The sequence below is a fragment of the Rhinopithecus roxellana genome, chromosome 19 (genome assembly GCF_007565055.1).
Source record: "Rhinopithecus roxellana isolate Shanxi Qingling chromosome 19, ASM756505v1, whole genome shotgun sequence".
Classification (NCBI taxonomy): domain Eukaryota; kingdom Metazoa; phylum Chordata; class Mammalia; order Primates; family Cercopithecidae; genus Rhinopithecus; species Rhinopithecus roxellana.
The window spans coordinates 80,916,524-80,942,210 of NC_044567.1; the positions used below are offsets into that span (position 1 = coordinate 80,916,524).

Sequence of the window (25,687 nt, forward strand, 5' to 3'; positions counted from 1 at the left end):
TAGGAAAAGAATCAGGCGAGCCTCCTTTCCTGACACCATGAATACCCATGTGTTTTCATCGGCTCCCTCAAGGTGGCCCAAGATCCAGGGGCTCTTTTCTACTTGTGCTTCTTGGCCCCCCAAGAGGACCCCCACAGGCATTCTCACTCTACTGCCAGTCACTCCACTAGGGGCTCAACATCCCTCTCCAGAGCCCTAGCCAACCCCGTGTGTGCCAGCGTCCTCGCTTACTGCCGGGGACCCAAGGACAATGCACAGCGCCTGCAGACGATGCTGAGGGCAGCCGCCTTACTCCACCCCACCTTCATCTCTGATCAAAGCTTTTCTACCATCAGGTGCTCCTCTGAGAGCTTTCCCCTCCCCTCCCCGCTCCCAGCTCACCCCCCACCCCCACCCAGGGCCATCTGCAGTGCCATCTGCCCCCAGTGCCATCTGCAGGCTTGTGGGTGCATGTCAATATTTCACCCTTTTCTGCAGTGGTGAGCCACTCTTAGCCTCAGAGGAGTCCTCACATCGCCAGCTCACACCCCTGAGAGCTTGACCATGTCCTCATTCACTCACCCTCCTTCCCAAAATCACATAACTAAAACAGCCTAGAAGTGTCGCCAAGGCCCAAAGACAGCCTTCTGAAAATTACTTCTCAGTCTCTTAGCCTCCCTTTTCCTCTCCTCTGTTTCAAGCCCTTTATTTGTTTGTTTTTGTTGCTGTTTTTTGAAACAGGGTCTCACTTGTTCTTCCGGACTGGAGTGCAGTGGCTGTGTCACAGCTCACTGCAACCTTAACCTTCCAGGCTCAAAAGGTCCCCTGCCCCAGCCCCCCAAGTAGCTGGAATCATAGATGCTTTGCCACTACACCTGGCTAATGTTTAAAATTTTTTTAGAGATGGTGTCCCACTATGTTGCCCTGGCCGGTCTCGAACTCCTGCACATAAGCAATCCTCCTGCCTGTGCCTCCCAAAGTCCTGGGATCACAGGCGTGAGCCACTGCCCCTGGCCTTAGAGCCCTTTAAAACTCAGACCCAGTACACTGGAGGGTAACTGAGCTGTCACTCAAAGGACACGGGACAGTGTGAGGAAAACAGAAGGGCACAGTGAGCCAGTCTCATGGAGATCCACAGAGGTGTTCTCCGGAGCTCCCCTTCCATCCCCTCACCCTTCTGTATCCCTGCTGCATAGGCTCGTCACCATCTCACTGGGGACAGGATTTTCTCAGACACTCTCAGGCCTGAAACCTATGCCTTCAGTTTGCGTTACAACTCCCTGCTGGCTCTGGAGAAACAATTTTCCCCTCTGCACCAGAGGCCTAATGATATTGTCCACCAGAAAGGGTTCTCCAGAGAAGCACTCAAGTTTACCCAGCAGCTAAGACGATCCGGCCTAACCCTGGTAAATGAGTTTCCTTTACTCAGCCTTAATACCCCCGAAATCCTGTGGCAAGTGGAACGTTTGATGGGGATTAAATAAAAGCAGTTTACCTCCCACTGTATTACGAGATGGGGTTTCAGTTCCATTCCAAGACCAAGGTCAGTACAGGAGTGGATCTGGGGTCATCACTGCCCTAGAGCCCCCGCACCAGCAGGCAGTTCTCTGGGGCCCCCAGATGGAAACCTCAGCAGCCCTGAGCTACATTCCTGGCCTGGTGTCTCTGGACCACACTGCAGGCACGATGTGGGATTGGATTCTTTCTTCACGACACCAATCGGCCAGTCTCTTCTATCACCCCTGCTGGCCAAATAATCATCTTGGACCCCAACCACTATGGACCTGTACTGAGTTCCCTCCTTGCTGAATTTGGACTACTAGAGTACTCTTGTCTGAAGCACATCTTATTTTATTTTATTTTATTTTATTTATTTTGAGACAAAGTTTCACTCTGTTGCCCAGGCTGGAGTGCAGTGGCATGATCTCAGCTCACTGCAGCCTCTGCCTCCCAGGTTCAAGTGATTCTCCTGCCTCAGCCTCCCCAGTAGCTGGGACTATAGGCGTGTGCCGCCATACCTGGCTAATTTTTGTATTTTTTGTAGAGACAGGGTTTCACCATGTTGGCCAGGCTGGTCTCAAACTCCTGATCTCAAGTGATCTGCCCTCCTCGGCCTCCCAAAGTGTTTGGATTACAGGTACGAGCCACCGCAGCTGGCCTGAAACATATATTTTAGTACTTCAGTAATATATAGATTATATGTTATATAATGTTGATTAAACTGTGTATTAAATCTAGTCTCCACAAAATCATGGCCTCCTTGAGAATGGACCTTCTCTTACACATTTTTCCAAGGCACAGTGTTGAACACACAGTAGATGCTTAACCAATATTTGCCGATTCATTGAGTGGTGGGCATTCAGCCTTTTCCTCTCTAGAGTGCTGTCCTTAAGTACAGTAATTCTATCTTAAGAACAAACAACAGCCGGGCGCGGTGGCTCAAGCCTGTAATCCCAGCACTTTGGGAGGCCAAGACAGGCGGATCACAAGGTCAGGAGATCGAGACCATCCTGGCTAACACGGTGAAACCCCATCTCTACTAAAAAAACAAAAAAACTAGCCTTGCGAGATGGCGGGCGCCTGTAGTCCCAGCTACTCTGGAGGCTGAGGCAGGAGAATGGTGTAAACTCCGGAGGCAGAGCTTGCAGTGAGCTGAGATCCAGCCACTGCACTCCAGCCTGGGTGACAGAGCGAGGCTCCGTCTCAAAAAAAAAAAAAAAAAAAAAAAAAAGAACAAATAACAGTTACCCAACTCTTTATTCTGCAAAACAGAAAAAAGAATAGAGACCAAAAATGGTTGAGGCCAGGTGCAGTGGCTCACACCTGTAATCCTAACACTTTGGGAGGCCATGGCAGGAGGATCACTTTAGCTCAGAAGTTTGTGATGCACCTGGGCAATGTAGCAAGACCCTGTATCTATTTGCAAAAACCATGATTACTTTTGCACCAACCTAATATTTAAAAAAAGAAAATAAAATGGTTTTGAAGAGCCCCAGGAAGAGTATCCTTTTTATTCCTATCTTAATGACCATGTAGAAGACAAGTTGAAATACTCTTGGGTTGGATTGTATATTCATATATATATTCATAAATATATATTCATAAATAGTCATGTATATATTTATGAAACAGTCACAACTGAATTGTGTAGCTGGGATAATGTTCTCAGTGAGATGACCAGTAGAGATGGTTTTCATCATTGTTAACCTGGACTTTTTTTTGTTTTTTTTAACAGCCATTAGTTCTTTTCAGGCTGTCCCCAACTGAATATGCTGCTATTAGATAATAATCAATAAACCATGAACTGGCCAGGTGCAGTTGATTCCAGCCCTTTGGGAGGCCGAGGCGGTTGGATCACTTGAGGTCAGAAGTTTGAGACCAGGCCAACATGGTGAAACCCCATCTCTACTAAAAATACAAAAATTAGCCAGGCGTGGTAGCGCATGCCTATAGTCCCAGCTACTTGGGAGGCTGAGGCAGGAGAATCACTTGAACCCAGGACGCAGAGGTTGCAGTCATGCCAATGCATTCCAGCCTGGGTGACAGAGCAAGACTCCGTCTTAAAATAATAATAATAATAATAATAATAATAATAAACCATGAACCAACGCTAGACCCGTATGCTTAAAGTATTAACTAGCAACCAGTATCCCCTCCCTCCCCCAAACCAGTAGCCACTTTGCCGATGCACAGCATGAGTAGGACAGCGTTGTTAAAACATGAATTCTGCTTCCAGCGTTCCTGCTGGCTGAACCTGTACTTTGTTGGTATGTCTTCCTGAATTGCTTCCCCCAGCGAGCTCCCAAAAGCCAAAAAATAAAGTTATAGTAGAGAGGAACAGTGGTTTGGCTAGGTTTCTCTGTCTCTTTAATCGTATCTGAAGCATAAAACAAGATGACTGGTAGACTTTTCTCAAAATCCCTCCTAATCAGCCACCTCTACCTTGTATCCTCAGTAGCTTGTACAGATGGCAGGAAGATAAAAATCTACACAGCCACTAGGCTTGCACCTTCCCCCCGCCTGCCCAGCCCCTCAATTTTTAGAGGATAATAGATTTTCTTTTCTTTTTTTTTCTTCTGAGATGGAGTCTTACTCTGTCGCCCTGCTGTAGTACAGTGGCGTGATCTCGGCTCACTGCAACCTTCACCTCCCGGGTTCAAACGATTCTCCTGCCTCACTCAGCCTCTCGAGCAGCTGGGACTACAGGCATGCGCCACCACACCCAGCTAATTTTTGTATTTTTGTAGAGATGGGGTTTCATCATGTTGACCAGGCTGGTCTCAAACTCCTGACCTCAGGTGATCCACCTGCCTTGGCCTCCCAAAGTGCTGGGATTACAGGCATGAGTCACCACACCCACCCTAGATTTTATTTTCTAGAGCAGTTTAGGTTTACAGAAAAATTGTGCAGAAAGTACAGACATTTTTCATCTAAGCTTGGATCTTAAACCATCAAAGTTTCTGTTGTAGAGAAAAGAGCTGCAGAATTCATGATTCCCAAAATTGTGGATTTATGAAGAGCCACCCTGCATAGTGATCTTGATGGATTGCATCAAGACAAATCACAAAATCTAGAAACAAATCTAGAAATGAAGCAAGAGCAATTACAAATTTTAGAAAAACACCTCTGTTCAAAGAGAAATCTAGGCTGGTAAGACACATTTCATACTTACCAGTGTACCTCTCCCTTCTCTATTATGACCACACGGCACGTACTGGTTCATGAAATGGATTTACCTTAATTTCTTTGGCAATTCTCCCATAGTAGGATATTTAAGCTGTTTTCTTCTTTTTTCAATCTTAATTTGTCTTGACATTATAATAATGTTGCAATAAAAATCTTTGTGCATAAGTCTTTTCCTTTAAGATTATTTTCTTTTTTTCTTCTTCTTTCTTTCTTCTTTTTTTTTTTTTTTTTTTTTTTTTTAGGGTTTCACTCTGTCACCCAGGCTGGAATGCAATGGCACAATCACGGCTCATTGCAGCCTCCACTGCCTAGGCTCAAGCAGTCCTCCCACCTCAGCCTCCTGAGTAGCTGAGACCACAGATCCATGCCACCTCACCCAGCTAATTTTTAAATTATTTGTAGAGACAAGGTATCACTATGTTGTCTAGGAGGTCTCAAACTCCTGGGCTCAAGCCATCCTCCCATCTTAGCTTCACAAAGTTCTGGGATTACAGCTGTGAGCCACTGTGCCTTGCCAAGATTCTTTTCTTTCTTTCTGGTTTTTATTATTATTATTTTATACAGAGTCTCACTCTCGTGCCATCTTGGCTCACTGCAACCTCTGCCTGGGTTTAAGCGATTCTCTTGCGTGCCCATCAATATGCCCAGCTAATTTTTGTATTTTTTAGTAGAGGCTGGGTTTTGCCATGTTGCCCAGGCTGGTCTCAAAACTCCTGACCTCAACTGATCTACCTGCCTTGACCTCCCAAAAGTGCTGGGATTATAGGCTTGAGCCCATGCCTGGCCACCAACATTCTTTTCTTAAGATAAATTCTCAAAACGTAAGTTTACTAGATAAAGTATATGAAGATGTGTAAGACACTTGATACTTGTTATTCTTAATACTTTACAAAACAGAGAAAATTACTCCCTTTTAATTTTGGAATCTATAAGATGGTAATTATCCAGATTTGCCTTCCCCATGTCGCATTTCTAGGTTCATATTTAAAGGAATGTTTCCTACTGAGCATTCACTCTCTAGTGTGTGTATGGCGAGGGTGGCCAGGGCAGTCAACCAGATTGACACCCAAATCCACTGCAGATGATTTGTGGGTAGACAGTAGAAGGGAAAGAGGATAAACACTTTTCCTTCTCCCTGTCTCTGATAAATAGCCAAAGAGGGGAACATTACTATAGGTGATATAGGAAAAGTGCCTCCGTGACCTCCCACACCCAGGTCCCATCTCAGGAGACAAGTTCAGCCCAAGGACAAATGAGACCATGAAGGTCACAGCACTCCAGTGTCAGGTACACCCCTGTAAAGCTTTGGCTTGGTGCAACAACAAAAGGCATTCGCATCCTAATGCAACCTCAGCAGATCTCTTCCTCCACCTCCAAGAGCCGGGAGTTGGACCAGAGCTCTGGCAGCTGCACCTGCCACCATCGGGGAGCCCAGATGAATCATTGCTGTGACTGAGTCTTTTCCTTTGGGGCACGGTGAAGCCTCTGCTTGTTTTTAACAGTGTTGGCTTAATTCTGGCTCCTGCCCTGAACTGAATGTGAAGATGAGACCGTTTTACCTTGTCCATGCTCTCTGATTACACCACATCAGGACTGTTGCCACTTCCCACTGCTCCGTGGCAGCCCCTCTGTGTACCACTCAAGTTGGCTAACTATGGGATGATAGGACAGAGAAGGAATAAGCCAAGGAGCAAGATGGAGGAGACTAATAGGATGCAGAGGCCACTTTTAACACCACAGGCTTTTTAACTGGAAGGAATGTTAATGGTCACCTGGGTCACTTGATCTCAGTCTCCTTAGGGCCACAGATCTCTTTGATGATCAGATGAAAGTGGTCGAACTCTCTTTCCAGAAAAATACACCTTCCCAAATTCCAGGATATCTCCCAGAATCCCTGAAACCCATTTTTCATAGAGATGGAGTTTCACCATGTTGGCCAGGCTGGTCTTGAACTCCTGACCTCAGGTGATCTGCCTACCTGGCCTCTCAAAGTACTGGGATTACAGGTGTGAGCCCCCCATGCCTGACCAGATAACTGAATTTAAACTCAGCTCTCCTGATTGCCAATGTAGGACCCATTAGCCCATAGTAGGTTGTCACCCTGCACTGAGCCCTGTGGCGGCAATTGTGGGAAATTAGGGTGCTTACAGCCAAGGAAATAGGATCTCAGACTCGTAGAAAAAAAAAAACTAAGATCAATGAGTAAGCAATATTCCTGCCATAGAGTCCTCTTTGGAAGGTAGAAGCTAATGTCTTCCATTAGTTCACCAGGCAATTATTGAGCACCTGTGAGCATCTCTTAATCTCTGATCACTGGGAAATTCATTATTTATTAGAAATTGAAACTCGCCTGTAATCCCAGCACTTTGGGAGGCCGAGGTGGGTGGATCACCTGAGGTCAAGAGTTCTAGACCAGCCTGGCCAACATGGTAAAACCCCATCTCTACTAAAAATACAAAAATTAGTGTGGTGACACTCCACAGTGAGATGGAGTCTCACTGTGTTGCCTAGGCTGGAGTGCAGTGGCACAATCTCAGCCCACTGCAACCTCTGCCTCCCGAGTTCAGGCGATTCTCATGCCTCAGCCTCCCGAGTAGCAGGGTTCACAGGTATGTGCCACCATGCCCAGCTGGGGTTTCACCATGTTGACCAGGCTGGTCTCAAACTCCTGACCTCAAGCCATCTACCTGCCTTGGTCTCCCTAAGTGCTGGGATTACAGGTGTGAGCCACTGCACCCAGCTGACAGCCTATTATTTTCTTTCTTTTGCCAGCACATACTCTATTCTGCCTTGTATTTTTGGTAATAGCTCCCCAGTCTGTCTCTCCTACTAGATGATAACCTCTCAAGGGCTATCTTTGTAGTCCCTCAAGCCCAGGGCAGCACTTTGCATGCAATGGGTATATCAGTCAGGGCCCAATCAGGAGACAGAAACCACACAGTAATTTGAATAGGAGAAATGTAATAGAAGGAATTATTGATCTCTGATAGGAGCAACTATAAGGATGTAAAGGGAACTCCAAAGGGTACCCTAAGGCTGAGAGAGAATACCCAGGAAGGACAAAGTTGGAAGGGGCCCCTCTGCATGGCTGGAGTTCACATTTCGTTGGAGAAGGTGTGGTTGTAGCCCACAGGATGGTGGGGAAGTTCATGAGGCTGACCTGAGCCAGGGCTGGTTCACAGTGGTTGAGGAGCAGAGCGCCCTCTGGGGCGCAGGCCTGAGGAGGTTGCTAGACAGGTGTGTGTGTGAAGAGAGAGTCAGGCACGCTGCCAGTGCAAGGCCTGCAACATGCAGTGCCTGCAGCAGGAGGGCCACTGTGAAGGGGTTACTGGGCCCAGGCTAGGGCTGCAAGGTCACTGAGCAACCGTGCACTCTAGGCATGCGGCTGGGGCAGAGCCTGACTGAAAGTCCCCACAGACAGACTCTGCAGCCCAGCAACATCTAAATCTGAAGGAGAAATCCCCTTCCTCTTGCAGTTGCCCTCCAGGGCCCCCTACTGATGAGGCTCATTGTAAAGGAGAAATGCTTACAGGGTCCAGTCCATGATCTCAGAGCAGAGGCGTAAGGGCTACTTTGGAACTGAGGCAATACTGTGAAAACTGCAATGGGTGCAATGGGGGATCAATAAAATGTTTGAATTAAATCAGGGAAAGCTATACAACCTGTCATGCCCCCCTTCATCCCTGCTTAGTTCCCTTTCTTTGAGTCCTATAGATTTTACTACCAATAAATGTCAAACCTTTTTGACTACTTTTGTAATTTACTCTCTGGAAGCTCATTTCCCTCTGGGGTATTCTGTGTGTGTGTGTGTGTGTGTGTGTGTGTGTGTGTGTGTGTGTGGTTTTTGTTGTTGTTGTTTTTGAGACAGAGTCTTACTCTGTCGACCAGGCTGGAGTGCAGTGGCACAATCTCCACTCACTGCAATGTCCACCTCCCAGGTTCAAGGGATTCTTCTGCCTCAGGCTCCCAGGTAGCGGGGATTACAGGCGCATGACAATACGCCCGGCTAATTTTTTTTATTTTTAGTAGGGATGGGGTTTCACCATCTCATCATGTTGGCCAGGCTGGCCTTGAACTCCCAACCTCAAGTGATCCCCCTCCCCCCACCGCTTCAGCCTCCTGAAGTGCTGGGCTTACAGGTGTGAGCCACCATGCCCGGCCTCTGTGTGTCTTCTTAATGAGGCACTTGTCTCTCTTCTCTTAGCTCACACTTGAGATTTGCAAAAAGAAAGAAGGAGCAGGGGGACTGGCTCTTGCAAACAGTGTGAGACCCAGTATTTTATTTCACAACTTATTTCTCCACTTGAACTTGTTTCTCCACTGTCTGTTTCATTTCGAGGCAGTCCACTTGTCCCTCCCAAATGCTTTAGGAGTGTCCTGAGGCACTTGACTTCAAGTAGCAGTGGAAAGAATCAGAGTTGACCCAAGAACCAGTCTTTCTCTGACTTGAAGGAGAAGTCAGTGGCCACCTCGGGTCAGACTGGGGAGTTCATCTCCTTGGACAAATCTGAAGAGTCCAGTCTCCAAATATTTAGAAGAGAATAGGCAAGAAGAGAAGAACCACCAGCAGACTTGGAGGATAATTTCAACACAAATATTATTCAGATAGCATTTAGAAAGGGCTAATCATTTCAAGGAACTTGAGAATCCAACCAAGACGAGTTGAGCCTATACAGAACCCTTCAGATGCCCTCTTGTGGGAGACTGTGTTATTAATAGGCACCAAGTTCGGGTTAGGACAGTGTTCTTGGGTATCAACCACCCTGTTCTTCCAAAATACTGCATTCTCTCCCGAAGAGTCAGATGGAATTGTGTTAACTGGAGATTCCCTCCAGGAATGAGCTAAATAGTGAGATGCGGTTACAGTTAAGACTTCCTCTAAGAATGAAGTGGTTGTCCAAACTTAAATCTGTTGGCTGGGCATGGTGGCTCACGCCTGTAATCCCAGCACTTTGGGAGGCCAAGGTGGATGGATCACTTGAGGTCAGGAGTTCAAGACTAGCCTGGCCCAGATGGTAAAACCTCGTCTCTACTAAAAATACAAAAATTGACCAGTCTTGGTGATGGGCACCTGTAGTCCCAGCTACTCAGGAGGCTGGGTCAGAAGAATCGCTTGAACCCAGGAGGTGGAGGTTGCAGTGAGCCAAGATCCCACCACTGCACTCCAGCCTTGAGACTCTGTCTCAAAAAAAGAAAGCTGTTTGTCATCCTGCAGAAGGATGATGATCCCTTTAGACCAGAAAGATACAATGAGAAGAACTAGAAGAACTTAATTTTTTTTTTTGAGACAGTCTCACTCTGTTGCCCAGGCTGGAGTGCAATGACGCAATCTCAGCTCACTGCAACCTCTGCCTCCCGGGTTCAAGTGATTTTCCTGACTCAGCCTCCCAAGTAGCTGGGATTACAGGCGTCCACCACCATGCCTGACTAATTTTTGTATTTTTGGTAGAGACAGGGTTTCACCATGTTGGCCAAGGTGGTCTCAAACTCCTGACCTCAAGTGATCCACCCGCCTCGGCCTCCCAAAGCGCTGGGATTACAGGCGTGAACCACCGTGTCCAGGCCGACACTTATATCTATATATTGTGGCTGTGTTGTTGTTGTTATTATTATTATTGTTATTATTTTGCAAGTGATATGCATTCTGGGCCACTGGGACCTAGATCAGATTGGCAGGAAACTATCTCAGTGTCTTGCCAAGCTTTACGTTGTTACCTTTATGTGTGCAAGGGAAATTGTGCTCTTAAATGATCAAGAAAAACAGGTGTGTTTCCCTTGGGTAATGAGATTGTGGTTTATTTTCTTATTTTTGCTTATCTATATTTTCTGCAATGAGCATGTATTATTTGTGAAACTAAATATATATAAAAATATATAATATATATTTTTAACATATATATATAATTTTAATTTTAAAAAATATACTCTTTCTAACTCTTGGCCTATATCCCTGCTTTTTGACTCAAATTTAGCCAGACCCTTTCCAACCTCTTTACTCCTCCTGTTCAGGTGAACTGCCAAAAATCAGCACACTTCAGTTTAGGAAGAGATATTTTTTGGAAGAGATCAATTTCCTCACTCTTGAACTTCTAAAAACAGCCCAGTTTTTCTTCTGCCTCTCACCAAGCAGTGATTGATGCTACACCTGCCTCTGATGTGACAAAACCGAAGCCATGAATCAAAGCTTTCTATGATTCTTGCGCATTCTGAGGCTGGTGAAAGCACTAGCCGGGGGCACTGGAACGTGTGAAGATGCTCTGTATGGGGGTTACTCTGCCTCAGGCACTTTGGAAGGTAACACCTGCTATCACTAACCTTTGAGATGTTGCTCTGCTTTTTCAGATTTTCGACAATGAAGCCAAAGACCTGGAGAGAGAAGTTTGCTTTATTGATATTGCCTGCGATGAAATTCCAGAGCGTTACTACAAAGAATCTGAGGTAAGCGACATTTGGGATGAGATGTGGAAGAGATTCATTCATTCATTCATTCATTCATTCATTCATTCATTCCACAACTATTTCTTAAGTGCCTCCTAACTTGGGAGGATGCCATCTCTCGTTGTGTGGATTCAATTTGCTTTTATGTCTTTCTGGTTCTTTTTGCAAGTCTCAAAATTAAGTCCCTAACTCTTCAGGGACCATCATTGGCCCTGGCCGTTACTCAGTTTCCACTTAGTTTTCCTGTCTCCCAACTCTGCCATCATTTTTTGGCAACGTCAGTATCCATAGGGCTGGGCCGTCCAACACACTGGCCTCCCTGAAACACAACAGGCAGTCTCCCCAATCTCATGCTTTTTTTTTTTTTTTTTTTTTTTTTTTTTTTTGAGATGGAGTCTGGCCCAGGCTGGAGTGCGGTGGTGTGATCTCACTGTGATGTCTGCCTCCCATGTTCAAGCCATTCTTCTGCCTCAGCCTCCTGAGTATCTGGGATTACAGGCACCCACCACCATACCTGGCTAATTTTTGTATTTTTAGTAGAGATGGGGTTTCACCCTGTTGGCCAGGTTGGTCTCCCACTTCTGACCTCAAATGATCCGCCCACCTCGGCCTCCCGAGGCGCTGGGATTATAGGCATGAGCCACCTGTGTTTTATCTGTATCTGAATCAATCCTTGAAAACTTTGATAGCTCATTTCAGCACAGCTCCTTTCTCTCAAAACAGCAAGCACTTTAATGAGGGCATCTCCTTTGTTCTTGGCTGAGAATAAATTTCAGAGAACTTCTTTCTCTCTGGTTTTCAACATACCAGGATCCATCCTTTGCCTTAGTTCTACCTTCCTGCTATACGGTTTGTGCGAGTCACCATTTATATCCCATTAGTATTTTATTAATGGCTGCTGACGGAACTTGGGTGACCCACTTGTATATAACATCCTAGCCCTGCAATGACAGCAGATGCAGGGCTATTTTTGTTGGTTAGCAACATGCCACCAATCCCAATATGTTTGGAATCAGGGCCCTAGACTCATCCTCGAACCGTAACACGCGGACCTTGAAACTCTTCTCCCAGAGTCATTAAGGCTGATGGGAGACACAATAAATAAACTTCTTCAAAATGAATTCTGTCATTACACAAATAAACCAGGCTCCCAACATGGTGGTTCGGATTTCTTTTGCCTCCACATTTTGGGATTCGTTTTGGTATAAAAGTCTTACCTGATCTTAGCAAATGCTTGGCTGCTTAATTGCAGGCACATGTCTTCAGCTGCTGTCCCTGAAAGAGATGGGGAGAGGCTGATGTGGATCACTGTGTGTTGCTCATCTCCACCCAAAGGGTGAGCGTTTTAACATCATCAACTTTCATTGTGCTCTGCGGCCAACCACACCTATGCATTTTAAGATAAACAAAGTTAAATGCTTTCTGCGTAACTGTGGAACGGCCGAAGAGGGAAATAAACAGGGCACCATTGACCTTCCCCTTGTCTCGCTCCATGGAAATCCTGTAGTTTCATGTCAAGTCCGCCAGTGCTTAATGGGGTCTGATGATGTCCAGAGCATTGTGCAAAGCACTCCTGTGACGCCTCAGGCTCCCCTGGGCTGCTGTCCTACCTGGACCTCCCGGCCTCTTTGGGAGCTCTGGGTCTTCCAGGAAAGCAGGGTTGCCAGAAAACTCTGAACTAATTTCAGCTTTTCCTCCCAGTGTGCTTTGGCGTGGCTCTGCCTGGACTTCAGGGAGTTCCCTCCTGATTCAGTAGGAAGTCTTGACACAAATATAGAATATTAATGAAGAAATCAAGTCTCATTTCTAGTCAACGTGCCTGACTCATTTCCCTGTGCTCTGGGCCCCCAAAGAACCTCCACTAGAAAGCTTCCTTTCATTCACATAAACATTCAAGGAGCTTTTCCTTCATGCTTCACAGAGTCGCTCATGGGCACGTCCATACCTCTTTCCCTGGGTCCTAAAGTATCCTTCCCTGGATGCAGTTTGGCCAAGATGAGTGGTAAAGAGTCCAGTAATTATTCATCCAATAAATATTTATGGAGCCCTCACTGAGTGTCACGTACAGTGTTAAGACGGGGATATCTGGGCATGGTGGCTAACACCTGTAATCCCAGCACTTTGGGAGGCCGAGGCAGGCGGATCACTTGAGTTTAGGAGTTCGAGACCAGCCTGATCAACATGGCAAAAACTCTACTAAAAATACAAAAATTAGCTGGCAGGGTGGTCAGCTACTCGGGAGGCTGACGCACGAGAATCGCTTGAACCCAGGAAGCGGGGGCTTTGACGAGCTGAGATCGCAACAGAGCCAGAAACTGTCTCAAAAAAAAAAAAAAAAAAAGGACGCAGCAGCAATGAGCCAAAGAGATACTTAGGGTCCCTCCCCTCAGGATACTTCCAATCTAACAAATACCACACAGAGAGTATTTGGCGAACAATAGAGAAATAGTCACACACATACATATGGAGTTCAGAGTCACAAGTGTAGGAAGGCAGGTACAGAGAGAGACTGTGATGAGGAAACTGCATTTAAGAGGATAGGATCAGGAGATATGCTATGGAAAAAGTGACAGTTCAGGCCAGGCGCAGTGCCTCACGCCTGTAATCCCAGCATTTTGGGAGGCCAAGGCAGGCAGATCACCTGAGGTCAGGAGTTTGAGACCAGCCTGACCAACAGAATGAAGCCCCAACTCTACTAAAAATACAAAAATTGCCCGGGCTTGGTGGCATGTGCCTGTAGTCCCAGCTACTCAGAAGACTGAGGCAGGAGAATCGCTTGAAGTCCCAGCTACTCGGGAAGCCGAGGTTGAACCCAGGAGGCAGAGGTTACAGTGAGCCAAGATCACACCACTGCAATCCAGCCTGGGCAACAGAGACTCGGTCTCAAAAAAATAAATAAATAAATAAATAAGTAAGTAAGTAAGTAAATGAAGTTGAGGCATCATAGGATCTAAATTATACTTTTAAAAGATTGTTCTGGATGGAGAATGGACTGGAGAAGAGCAGAGTCAGGAGACCACCAAGGTCACTATCATTATGTTATCAGTTACTTAGGTGCTATCGTGGCTTGCGCTAGAGGGCTGGCGGCAGAGATGGAGAGGAGCAGATGGTTTTAATGTATGTTTTGAAGATGAGGATGAATTGACAGGGATTGCTTATAGATTGGATGTGGGGATGAGGTTGAAGGAGGAGTTGGGATGGCCTTAAGGATTCTGGCTTGAGCGACTGATAGATGGGGGTGCTGCTTACTGAAATGGGAAGATGAGAAGAGAGGTGTACCTTGGAGAAAGATGCGTGGATTTTGTGATGTCAGTGAGACAGCTAACACAAACAGAAATGAGTCTGGAGCTTAGGCGAGAGATCTGGGCTGGAGACAAACTCAAGAGTATTTGGCAAATAGGAGATTTTAAAATCCTGGGGATGGATGAGAGGAAGAAAGCATGAAGTATAAATGGGAAAGGGGTTCAAGTCCGAGCCTTCAAGGATGGCAGCAGCTGGCGATCAGGTCGAATCTAAAAGAATCAGGAATCTAAAAGAATTAGTCAGAAAGTTAGGACGAAAACAAGGGAAATGCACCAAGGAATGTAAGTTTCAAGAGGAAGAGAGTGACCAGAGGTGCTGAATGCTGCCAAGAGATCGAGTAGGAAGAGAATGGAAAACTGTCCGCTAGAACAGTTCTCCACTGGGGGCAATTATTGCCTCACGAGGATGCTTGGCAATGCCTGTAGACATTCTCAGTTGTCAAAACATAAGAGGGCTACTGGTATCTAGAGTGTAGAGGCCAGGGATGCTCCTAAAATCCTCTACAGCACAGACAGGACAGTCCTTCACAACAGAGAATTGTCTGACTCCAGCCGGATGCGGTGGCTCACGCCTGTAATCTCAGCACTTTAGGAGGCTGAGGCAGGCGAATCACAAAGTCAGGAGTTCAAGACCAGCCTGGCCAACATGGTGAAACTTCGTTTCTACTAAAAATACAAAAAATTAGCTGGGCATGGTGGTAGGCACCTGTAATCCCAGCTACTCTGGAGGCTAAGGTAGGAGAATCACTTGAACCTGGGAGGCCAAGATTGCACCACTGCACTCCAGCCCAGGCGACAGTGTGAGACCTGTCTCAAAAAAAAAAAAAAAAAAAAAAAAAAAAATTATCTGGCTCCAAATGTCCATAGTGCCAAGGCTGGGAAACCTTGTTCTACAGGAAGAGGTGATTGAAGATGGATGGAACTCTGGATTCAGCTTTGATGCTCAGGGCCACCCCTGGCCTGTCCTAGAGTCTTAGGGTTACTGAATGGATGCGGGAGAAGGGGGCCCATAGGGCTGAGCCCTGCACACTCATCATTCATTGTGTGACCTCCCAGGGGATCTGCTGGCCTCTGTAACAGGTGGAATTCCTCCTCCATGGACCTGGCAGCTGGATCACAAAGGGCTACAGGCACCATTGGGAGCCTGCAATAAAATCTTAGAAAAAGCATTCCCCCAGGGGTGACTCCCTTGTGACCCCAGCCCCACCATCTTCAACAGGCCAGAATACAGACTGCAGTCTGAACCCACCCAAAGGAAGAGGGGTGAGTTTCCTGGGCTGTTTTGGTGGTTGTGTCTACGGTAAACATGCCAGGGACTGGGAGTAAGAGGAACAACAGATTCAGAAGGCAAACCATTTCCAAACAGACATAAATGTCTAACTGGCACACTGTAAATAATTAACACCCTTCACCCCACCACAGGAGTTTCCTTCTAAAATGAAATCTGACCTTGTTCTGTACTTAAAACCCCTGACTGGCTCTCCTTTAGAGTTCAGCTCACACAGGACTCCCCGTTTCTGAGTTTTCCTGGGCATGCCGCTCCCCCACCACTGCTGGTCTGGACACAGCGAAGTTCTGGTCCATAGCTTCTAGATCATGCTAGATTGTGCTAGCTCATCGCTATGGCATGAGTTCTGCAAAGACAAGAGCTAGCTGTTCCCCAGCCGCTGCTACAGCACCGGTGCGTAGCAGGCACTCACTCCATGGTTGCTGAATGAATGAGTGAAGGCGAGGGACTTTGCTTTTTTTCTTCCAGCAGTGACAATTTCAGAGCAAGCGCTATCAAAGAAAATGAATTCGTTGCCATTAAGCAAGTAGTTGTGAATCAGAGTTCCTTTTTATTTTTAATCGGAGGCATCCAGCTTCATGGGCCTTTTCTTCCCATCCATCTTTGTAAGTTGACGATGTCAGCGTCCTAAATAGTAACGTTCTTTATGTGAGGAAGCCGGATGCCGATGGGCTGAATCTGTGCCTGGATTTTTTTGATGCTGATGAATCCAGACCAGGGTTATCTGGATTGCTCCTCTCCACCCAGCTACTGTCACACACACACGGCTATCCAGGCCAAAAGAGGGGGTGAAAAGACTTTCCTTTCTTTTTCCATTTCTCACTGGAAACCTTTGAGCCACACAATCAAGACTGCCTCTCTCATGAAGGTGACCAGAGCTTGGAATTTTCCAGTGGGTGCCCTCTGCCCCATGGCCCTCGTGCCATCGCCACTAGCCAGGGATTCAGAAGCATGCTTTGGGGATTCAGGATCAGCTGATAGCCCAGCTCAGTGCTTTCCTTATTCTCATGTTTGCAGTGCTGCTATTTCCTATTAAGGCCTGATCTTCAGTTCTCAAAGAACTCTTAGCTTCAAGTTTGTTCTCATTGTCATTAATGGACTCTGCAGGGCAGTGCTGTATTGTGGGGGAGGGGGAAATTAGTGTGATTTTTTTCAGGCAGAGAGAGCCCCTCCATTAGTCACAGAGACCACTGAGGCCCTGTCTGCCCAGAAGCATCATAAAGCTGTTTGCACCATGTCACGTGGAAAATGACCATCATCAACACCAAAGCAGGAAAAGGGGTGAAGCCAAAAGCCGAGCAGGTTGGACTGGTTATGCGGCTGATACATAGCATCTTGCTACTGCCAAGATTTTCATCCCAGCTCCTTGATGCTCTGCCAAGATTTCAAGGTGAAGATCCCAGCGGAGGAATGAGGAATTCTGCACGATAAGTCAGAGCGTGCCTGCAGAGGCCACAGACAGTGCAGCCATACCCGCAAGGCTGAGTTGGCAGTTTTGGGGTGCAGGAACAAACCTCAACTTCTAGCCTGTAGGACTAGTCCAGGCTAGAGAATCTCTGAAAGCCATGCTGGGAGAGATCTAACCCAGAGGCCTTTGATGTTGGCTCGCAGTCAAGTTCAAGTCCAGTACTCTTTCTCCTCCATTCACTGCAGTCGTTCATGAGGTCTGGCTTCCATCATGAGATGGGGAGTGATCAAAGAAAATGGCATCTGTGTTGGCCTCCTGGGGGCTGCCACGTGCAGCAATCTCCCCTAGACACAAATGTGTAGGGTGTGTGCAGCTTCTCAATCTTCAGACATACCTCCAGGGCAAAGGAAGAGAAAAAGGAATGTCTTTCCTAGTCGAGAAAGTAGAAGTAGAGGGTTTTGTGTGTGTGTGCTTCCTTTTTTAAATCTTTGTTGATTTATGTAATGAAAAGCAAAGGAGTCTCTAGCCCTGAGGTTCTCAACTATGGGCAAATTTGTCCCCCAGGGGCATCTGGCAATATCTGGAGACATTTTTGATTGTCGAAACTGGATAGGGCATGTCATGAATCTAGTGGGTAGAGGTCAGGGAGGGAGGATGCTGAACATCCAAAATGGGCCAGGTGCAATGGCTCACACCTGTAATCCCAGCACTTTGTGGGAGGCTGAGGCAGGAGGATCACTTGAGGCCAGGATTTCAAGACCAGCCTGGGCCACACAGCAAGACCCTATTCTACAAAAAAAATAAAAATAAAAATAAATTTGCTGGGCATGGTAGCATGTGCCTATAGTCCTAGCTACTCAGGAAGCTGAGATGAGAGGATCACTTGAGCCCAGACGTTTGCGGCTACAGTGAGCTATAATCATGCCACTGCACTCCAGCCTGGGAAACAGAGCGAGACTCTGTCCCTAAAAAATAAAGAAAAGAAAAGAAAGAAGAGTCGGGTGCAGTGGCTCATGCCTGTAATCCCCGCACTTTGGGAGGCCGAGGCAGGTGGATCACCTGAGGTCGGGAGTTCAAGACCAGCCTGACCAACATGGAGAAACCCCGTCTCTATAAAAAATACAAAATTAGCTGGGCATGGTGGTACATTCGTGTAATTCCAGCTACTGGGGAGGCTGAAGCAGGAGAATTGCTTGAACCTGGGAGGCAGAGGTTGCAGTGAGCTGAGATTGCACCATTGCACTCCAGCCTGGGAAACAAGAGCAAAACTCTGTCTAAAAAAAAAAAAAACAAAAGAAAAGGAAAGAAAAAAGAAAAGAATCCAAAATGCACCACAACAGAGAATTATCCAGTTCCAAAATGTCAAGTATGCCAAGATCAATAAACCCTGACAACATAGACCAATCCAAGGAAAGGAAACAGTAAAACCTACTGGTATCAAGACTCATTAATGAATTCCTTTAGTTAGCATTTACTAAGCACCTACTGTGTGCCAGCTACATACTAGGCATTGAGGGTACAAAAACAAGATTGTATAAGCCCTCAAAGGTCCTGTCTTCTACTGCCTTTTGAATTGATTTTCTTGTTACAGATGAAGCAATTTCTCATCCCCTGTATTTTGGAGGATATAAAGGCCATCTTACTAGTGATAAATACAGCATAGTAACTTAATGGGGAAATTTGCAATTTTTTGAACTCAGGTAGCAACAAAGGAGAAAGAAGAACATGAGGCTGTCCTAGAAGCATGGGCCCCTGATGTGGCATAATTGAATGTTTTTCAGACAGAATTTGATTTTGAACTTTCCCCTTAAGTTGAGTGACTAAGTCTCCAGGTCCCTGGATCATAGCCTTCCTGGACCAAGAACTCCTTGGCAGCTAGTTCATTGGTCCCCACAGATCTAAATATCTGTTGAATTCTCTCTTAAGGGAGAGAGAACGGAACAAAAAGAGATACATCTAGCTTTTCCAATAACTGTCAAGGGTGAGAGATTAAATGTTGTTTGCTAAGGACCGGCCCTCAGAAAGGGAACAGAGAGACCAACTAAGTAAATATTGTCATATTTAGCTGTACCCTTCAGTACAAAGAGCTTCATCCAAATCACTCGGCTCCCTCAAATTAAAAATATTTTCATTCTGGTCTACATCTTGGCCTTTGAGGGTGGTAAAGATTTTCCGTTACCTCTAATGGCCAGATTCAACACAGCTGCCTCTTGCCGGGGTACATTGTTAAGTTCACTCTGTTGTGCTGTTATTATCATTTTTTTCCCCTTTCCCTCAAGTCCATCTGTTTCTTTCTGAGAGTAACGCAGCTGTTTTGCAGTGGGTTCCAACTTACTGCGGCCCGCATGCTTCTTGGAAAATAAGAGGGCTGATGACATCACTGGGATGGGGAGAAATCCCTGCTGCCAAAGGAGTCCCTGGTGGGAGCCTCTAAAACTGGAGGGTGAGGGAGGAAGCCTGCAAAGAAGATACAAGAGAAGGGTCCCCAGCAGCTGCCGCATCGCGGGCCCTGAGCCCCCTCCCCTTCCAGGATCTGGATGATGCCAGTGCTATTTGAAATTGAGAGAGAAGGCCAGGCGCAGTGGTTCACATCTGTAATCCCAGCACTTTGGGAGGCCGAGGCAGGCAGATCACTTGAGATCAGGAGTTCGAGACCAACCTGGCCAACATGGTGAAACTCCATCTCTACTAAAAAAACAAAAATGAACAGGATAAAGATACAAAATTCGCCACGTATGGTGGCGGGCGCCTGTAATCCCAGCTACTGAGCAGGCTGAGGCAGGAGAATCACTTCAACCCAGGAGGCGAAGCTTGCAGTGAACCAAAGATGGTGCCACTGTACTCCAGCCTGGGTGACAGAGTGAGACTCTGTTAAAAAAAAAAAAAAAAAAAAAGAGGCTGGGGATGGTGGCTCACACCTGTAATCCTAGCACTTTGGGAGGCCAAGGCAGGCACATTGCCTGAACTCAGGAGTTCGAGAGCAGCCAAGACAAAATGGTGAAAACCCATCTCTACTAAAATACAAAAAATTAGCCTGGTGTGGTGGCATATGCCTGTAATCCCAGCTACTCGGAGGCTGAGGCAGGAGAATCGTTTGAACCAGGGAGGCGAAGGTTGCAGTGAGCTGAGATCACACCATTGCAGTCCAGCCCGGGTGACAGAGCCAGACCCTGTCTTAAAAAAAGGAAACTCATGATCTGGTTGGGAGGATATGGTATAATGACACAAATGCTAAGTGATAGTGCAGAATGAGGCAGCAAGAGAAATACATTCACATAGCCACGTGTGATCTACTTTCCTCAAACTCATACACACAGTCATCCCCGGAAGAGTCCCAGGACTGGTCAGGGAAGACTTTATAGGAGAGGTGGAATCTGAACTGGGCCTTAAAAACGAAATAGATTTATATTTATTTTTTTGCTCATAAATTAATACATGATCCTTGTAAAAAAAAAAAATTCCAACGTGATGCAAACACAAAACAGAGCAAATCTCCTATGATCCCTCATCAGAGACATGACTGTTGTTAAAGTTCGTGTTTATACTTAAACATAATGCATAAATAGTATTATTTTATAAAACGAAACTCACGCTATGCACACCACCTTGCAACATGCATTATTTCACTAATCACATAAGCTTGCCATTTGTCTGTGCAGCACGCGCCCGTCTAGTGAGTTTTAGGTGGCCGAATAATATGCCAGTGAAGGCCAGATTCAGTGACTCATGCCTGTAATCCCAGCACTTTGGGAGGCCAAGGTGGGCAGATCGCTTGAGCTCAGAAGTTCGAGACCAGCCTAGGCAACATGGCAAAACCCCATCTCTACAAAAATGTAAAAATTAGCTGGTCATGATGGCACATGCCTGGAGTCCCAGCTACTCTGGAGGCTGAGGGAGGAGGATCACTTGAGCCCAGGAGTCAGAGGCTGCTGCAGTGAGCCGAAATCCTGGGGCAGCAGAGCAAGACCCTACCTCAAAATAATAATAATAGTAATAATAATAATAATAATAAGCCAGTGTACGGTGGTGTCATGTGTACATCATTCTCCATTTGATAGACATTTAGAGTGTTTCCATTCTTATTATGATACTGCAAGAAACATCCATAGATATCTTCTGGGAGTTGTTCTAACGTCTCTGTAGAATAAATCTAAAAGCAAAACTGTTGACTCAATGGACATATGGGTTGAAAATTTCCTAGATATAACAAAATTGCCCATACCCTGCGGCTACATTAAATTGCCCCTGACTCACACTTGGATGGGAGCAAACTCAAGTCTGAAGATGTGTGAGATGGAATGGACAGTGTAGTGAATGGCTGAAAATAAGGAGTCTCAGTGCATAGTCAAGGATCAGTGAGGCACAAGGGAAAAACTTTGAGTGCCAAGCCAATGAATTTGGACTTTATTCTGTAGGTCACAGGGAGCTTTCAAAGCAGGGGTCACCAAAAATAAAAAATCCATTGGCCAAGAAAAAAGAAAAAGCAGGGGTCATGAGCAACCATGCAAGGGGACTCTACTTGTGACCTCACCAGAGAGGCTGACTCTCTTGTGGGGATGTTGAGGGCAGGCTCCTGGGTGCCCAGAGGTTTAGGACCATTCAAATCCATTACCCTACATCCTTCCCTCTTCTGCTACCCTCTTTCATGAACAAATTGCCCTCAGCCATCTTGACAACAATAAGATTTTATTCATGAATAGTAACATTTGGAAGTAAAAAGGCATTAAACAGTAGTCCAGTCCTCAACAACCCTGGCTGCACCATTTGCAGACCAATAATTGGCAACTTCCCAAGGAACAATGAGGTTTTCTTTCTCAGACCTCATTCCTTCCAAACCCAGGAAAGATGAGACGCCAAGTTTCGCTGAAGCACAGTGCCTAGTGCTGATTTTAAAAGCCACTGCTATTCTCTTGGCCTAATAATGCAAAGCTACCTCAGCATTTGGAGCAAACCTCATTTTTACTGGGATTACTACAAAAAATGGTAGTGCCCAACTTCATCCTAGAGAAAGAGTTTTCATTGTTTTAAATTTTTCAAGGGGGAAAAAACCATTTAAACTGCTGCAGTAATTGGCATGAATGATGGTCCCCAGCACTCAGTGTTCAGAGCAGCAGTTGCAAACCCTACCAATTGAATTTGGTAGTGAAATGCCAGACCAAGTAGGTCAAACAAAATCAGAGCATATGAATTCTTAAATGCCAGATCGAAACCAGAGATTCTAAGTCTCTGCCAGTAGTGGAGTTGCTGATTGTGGCATTGGGGGTCATTGAATCAATAGAAAGAGCCCCTGGGGACCAGGTGCAGTGGCTCACGCCTGTAATCCCAGTATTTTGGGATGCCAAGGCAGGCGGATCACTTGAGGTCAGGAGTTCGAGACCATGGCAAAACCCTGTCTCTACTAAAGATACAAAAAGTAGCTGGGCATGGCGGCACGCACCTGTCGTCCTAGGTACTAGGGAGGCTGAGGCACGAGAATTGCTTGAATCCGGGAGGCGGAGGTTGCAGTGAGCTGAGATTGCGGCACTGCACTCCAGCCTGGACAACAGAGCGAGACTTTATCTCAAAAAAGAAAGAAAGAAGCCTGGGAGAAATCACCCTGTCACCCTATATCCCAAAAGGAACAGACCAGGGAGGGAAGAACTCATCCAAGTAAAACATTCATGGAATGGAGAAACAGTTGGGCTTTTCGTAAAGGGATCTGTGCAAAAGATAACCCCTAGAACCTATGAATTGGGATTCCCAGCTTGGATGCTCTGTGTCTAGATGATTCAGCCCTAATGTGGTGAGGGCCCTGGCTGTGGGGGCCTCCTAGGCGGTCACAGCTACTGCATTTGATCATCATCAATTCTGTGTCTGAGTCCCTCCCTCCTTTCAAAAGAATGGATAGATTGACAGATGGACAAATGGGATGGAGAAGTGAGATGATGTCAAAGGCAAGGCATGGAAAGTGACTAGCACAGTCCCTGGCACACAATAAGCATTTCATAAGTATTCCCTTCTCTCTGCTTTGACCCTGGCTTCGAGCTCTGCAGATGGGTTGCAGGAACGGTGGCTCCGTGGAAACCGTGTGTCTTTGCAAGGTGGCCACCGTGAGTGCCATCACAGGAGTTTGTTTGCGTGTCGTTTTTCTCTTGTCGGTGTGAGTGGAGAACAGGAGCAGAGGTGTGATACCAATAGCTCCAGCTCTCAGGATCATGGGATCCTCCGCCGGCTCAGCGAGATCCTGCAGAAGTTACAGCCATTTGTGCTGCTGAGACTTAAAAAAAAAAAAAAAATGTGTTATTGCCTCTGTTATAGTTTAACCTGAATTCCGGATGGCATGTGTCTGTGCTACTTCACCTCGAAGAAACCTTAGAAGTTACATTTTCTGTTTGTTGTGCCAAGTCTGGGCCATCTGTGGCACTGCAGTGCTGGGATGGTACCCAAGGCAGTATTGCCATGCTATCTCTGTCTGCCACGAGCCTTCTTACAGCTGTACTATAGAAAACTAACATTTAAGACTTTCAAAGAAGGAAGCAAGATTTTAAAGGCCCAAGGCTCTCAGCCAGGAGTGAACAGATACGACAAGCTCTTCTTCAGTTCCATCTCATGGAGAACTTCTCTCTGTCCTTTTTTTTTTTTTTTTTTTAATAGGACAGAGTCTCACTCTGTCACCCAGGCTGGAGTGCAGTGGCGCAATCTCAGCTCACTGCAACCTCTGCCTCCTGGGTTCCAGCGATTCTCCTGCCTCAGCCTCCTGAGTAGCTGGGACTACAGGGGCATGCCACCACACCCAGCTACTTTTTGTATTTTTGGTAGAGACAGGGCTCCACCATATTGGTCAGGCTGGTCTCGAACTCCTCACCTCCGGTGATCCACTTGCCCTGGCCTCCCAAAGTGCTGGGATTGCAGGCGTGAGCCAATGCGCCTGGCCCTGCTCTGTTCTTTCAAGAAAACAGGCAACGAGTCCACACAAGTTGCTCAGAACTGGGGCCAACCGCATCAGCCCCTGCTGTGTTTAGTCTTTTTAAAGTAAAACACCAGAACTGCTTGGCCCTTACAACAGAGCTCCCAAATCAGGTCAGCATCACCCAGGGAAGTTTTGAAAACTGGAGATACCCAGATCCCACCTTAGACCAACCCAACCAGACTCACTGGTCTGGGACCCGAGAATCAGTGTGTAAATGCACCAGGTTTGGGGAAATGGCCTCAGAGCAGAGCTTCCCATCTTTTTTCATGCCTTGACAGGTAGAAAGTGTTTCGTTTTGGCCAGGCACGGTGGCTCATGCCTGTAATCCCAGCACTTTGGGAGGCCAAGGCGGGCGGATCACCTGAGGTCGGGAGTTCAAGACCAGCCTGACCAACATGGAGAAATCCCATCTCTACTAAAAATACAAAAATTAGCCGGGCATGGTGGCGGGCACCTATAATCCCAGCTACTCGGGAGCCTGAGGCAGGAGAATCACTTGAACCCAAGAGCGGGAGATCGCGCCATTGTACCCCAGCCTGGGCAACAAGAGCGAAACTTCATCTCAAAAAAAAAAAAAAGAGAAAGTGATTCATTTTGATTGACACATCAAGGAGGAGCTCCTGGTCAAGATGACCAATCCCCGAGGTCAGGAGGCCCAGTCTGTTACTCAAGGACTGCAGGAGCAATATGCCTCATCACATCTACTATCCGTTCACCATAGGGAAGCTTTGCCTAAGAGAGCTCAACTTATTGTGTTCAAGGTTTTAAACCACTTTATTGTTACTTAATTTGGGGGAGGGGTGATGCAGGGGGGTTAGCAATGTAGGCCTGTAAACCTGCCCATTCCCCAATTGTGAGAGAGGTCAGTGCCTTTGAATTTTGTTCTGTCTGTTGGGAATCTGATACCATCTGTAGAATCAGGTCCAAAGTCTTCCTTGACATCTACTAGCATTAATTATAACATACGTTTGTGCAGTTTTTTTCCTAAGTTGCTTCTGATTTGGGGGTGGCTTCAGATTGACACTCATTGAAGTTTATTTCCTCCAACCAAAGACTGTAGGCTGGCTGCAGTTGTTCACGCCTGTAATCCCAACACTTTGGGAGGCCAAGGCGGGTGGATCACTTGAGGCCAGGAGTTCGAGACCAGCCTGGCCAACATGGCAAAACCCCATCTCTACTAAAAATACAAAAATTAGACAGGCGTGATGGCGGGTGCCTGTAGTCCCAGTTACTCGGGAGGCTGAGGCAGGAATCGCTTGAACCCCGGGAGGTGGAGGTTGCAGTGAGCTGAGATCGTACCATTGTACTCCAGCCTGGACAACAAGTGAGACTCTGTCTCAAAACAAAAACAAAACAAAAAAATACTCTAATAGTTGTCCACCAGGTCCTCTGGCTAAATCTCCTCCAAGCCCTTTCTTCGTTTAGCACTCTAAGAATCTGCAGCAATGACTCTATGATGTTTGAAGTGGCATTTTTCTCCTTAAGAACTAAGACCTGACTGAGCGATTCACTCCTCCACATCTATTTATTCAGACTCCAAGTACAACTGTTCAGCTTCTGTTCCAAAAATACCCAAGAAAGAATAAGTGTTATTAAGGTGCTTGTCTTCATCTTTTATTATTAAGAGGCCCAGAGAA

At 46.4% G+C, this 25,687-nt stretch overlaps 1 protein-coding gene across 2 annotated transcripts in view; it reads left to right on the forward strand.

The window, feature by feature from the left end:
- Positions 1-25,687, forward strand: part of PITPNC1 (phosphatidylinositol transfer protein cytoplasmic 1) — a 325,500-nt gene that overhangs the window by 248,253 nt on the left and 51,560 nt on the right. For both annotated transcript variants that reach the window (XM_010379975.2, XM_010379977.2), the window contains exon 6: positions 11,008-11,103. In XM_010379975.2, the coding sequence (XP_010378277.1) occupies positions 11,008-11,103 (96 nt within the window). The remainder of the gene's footprint in view (positions 1-11,007; positions 11,104-25,687) is intronic.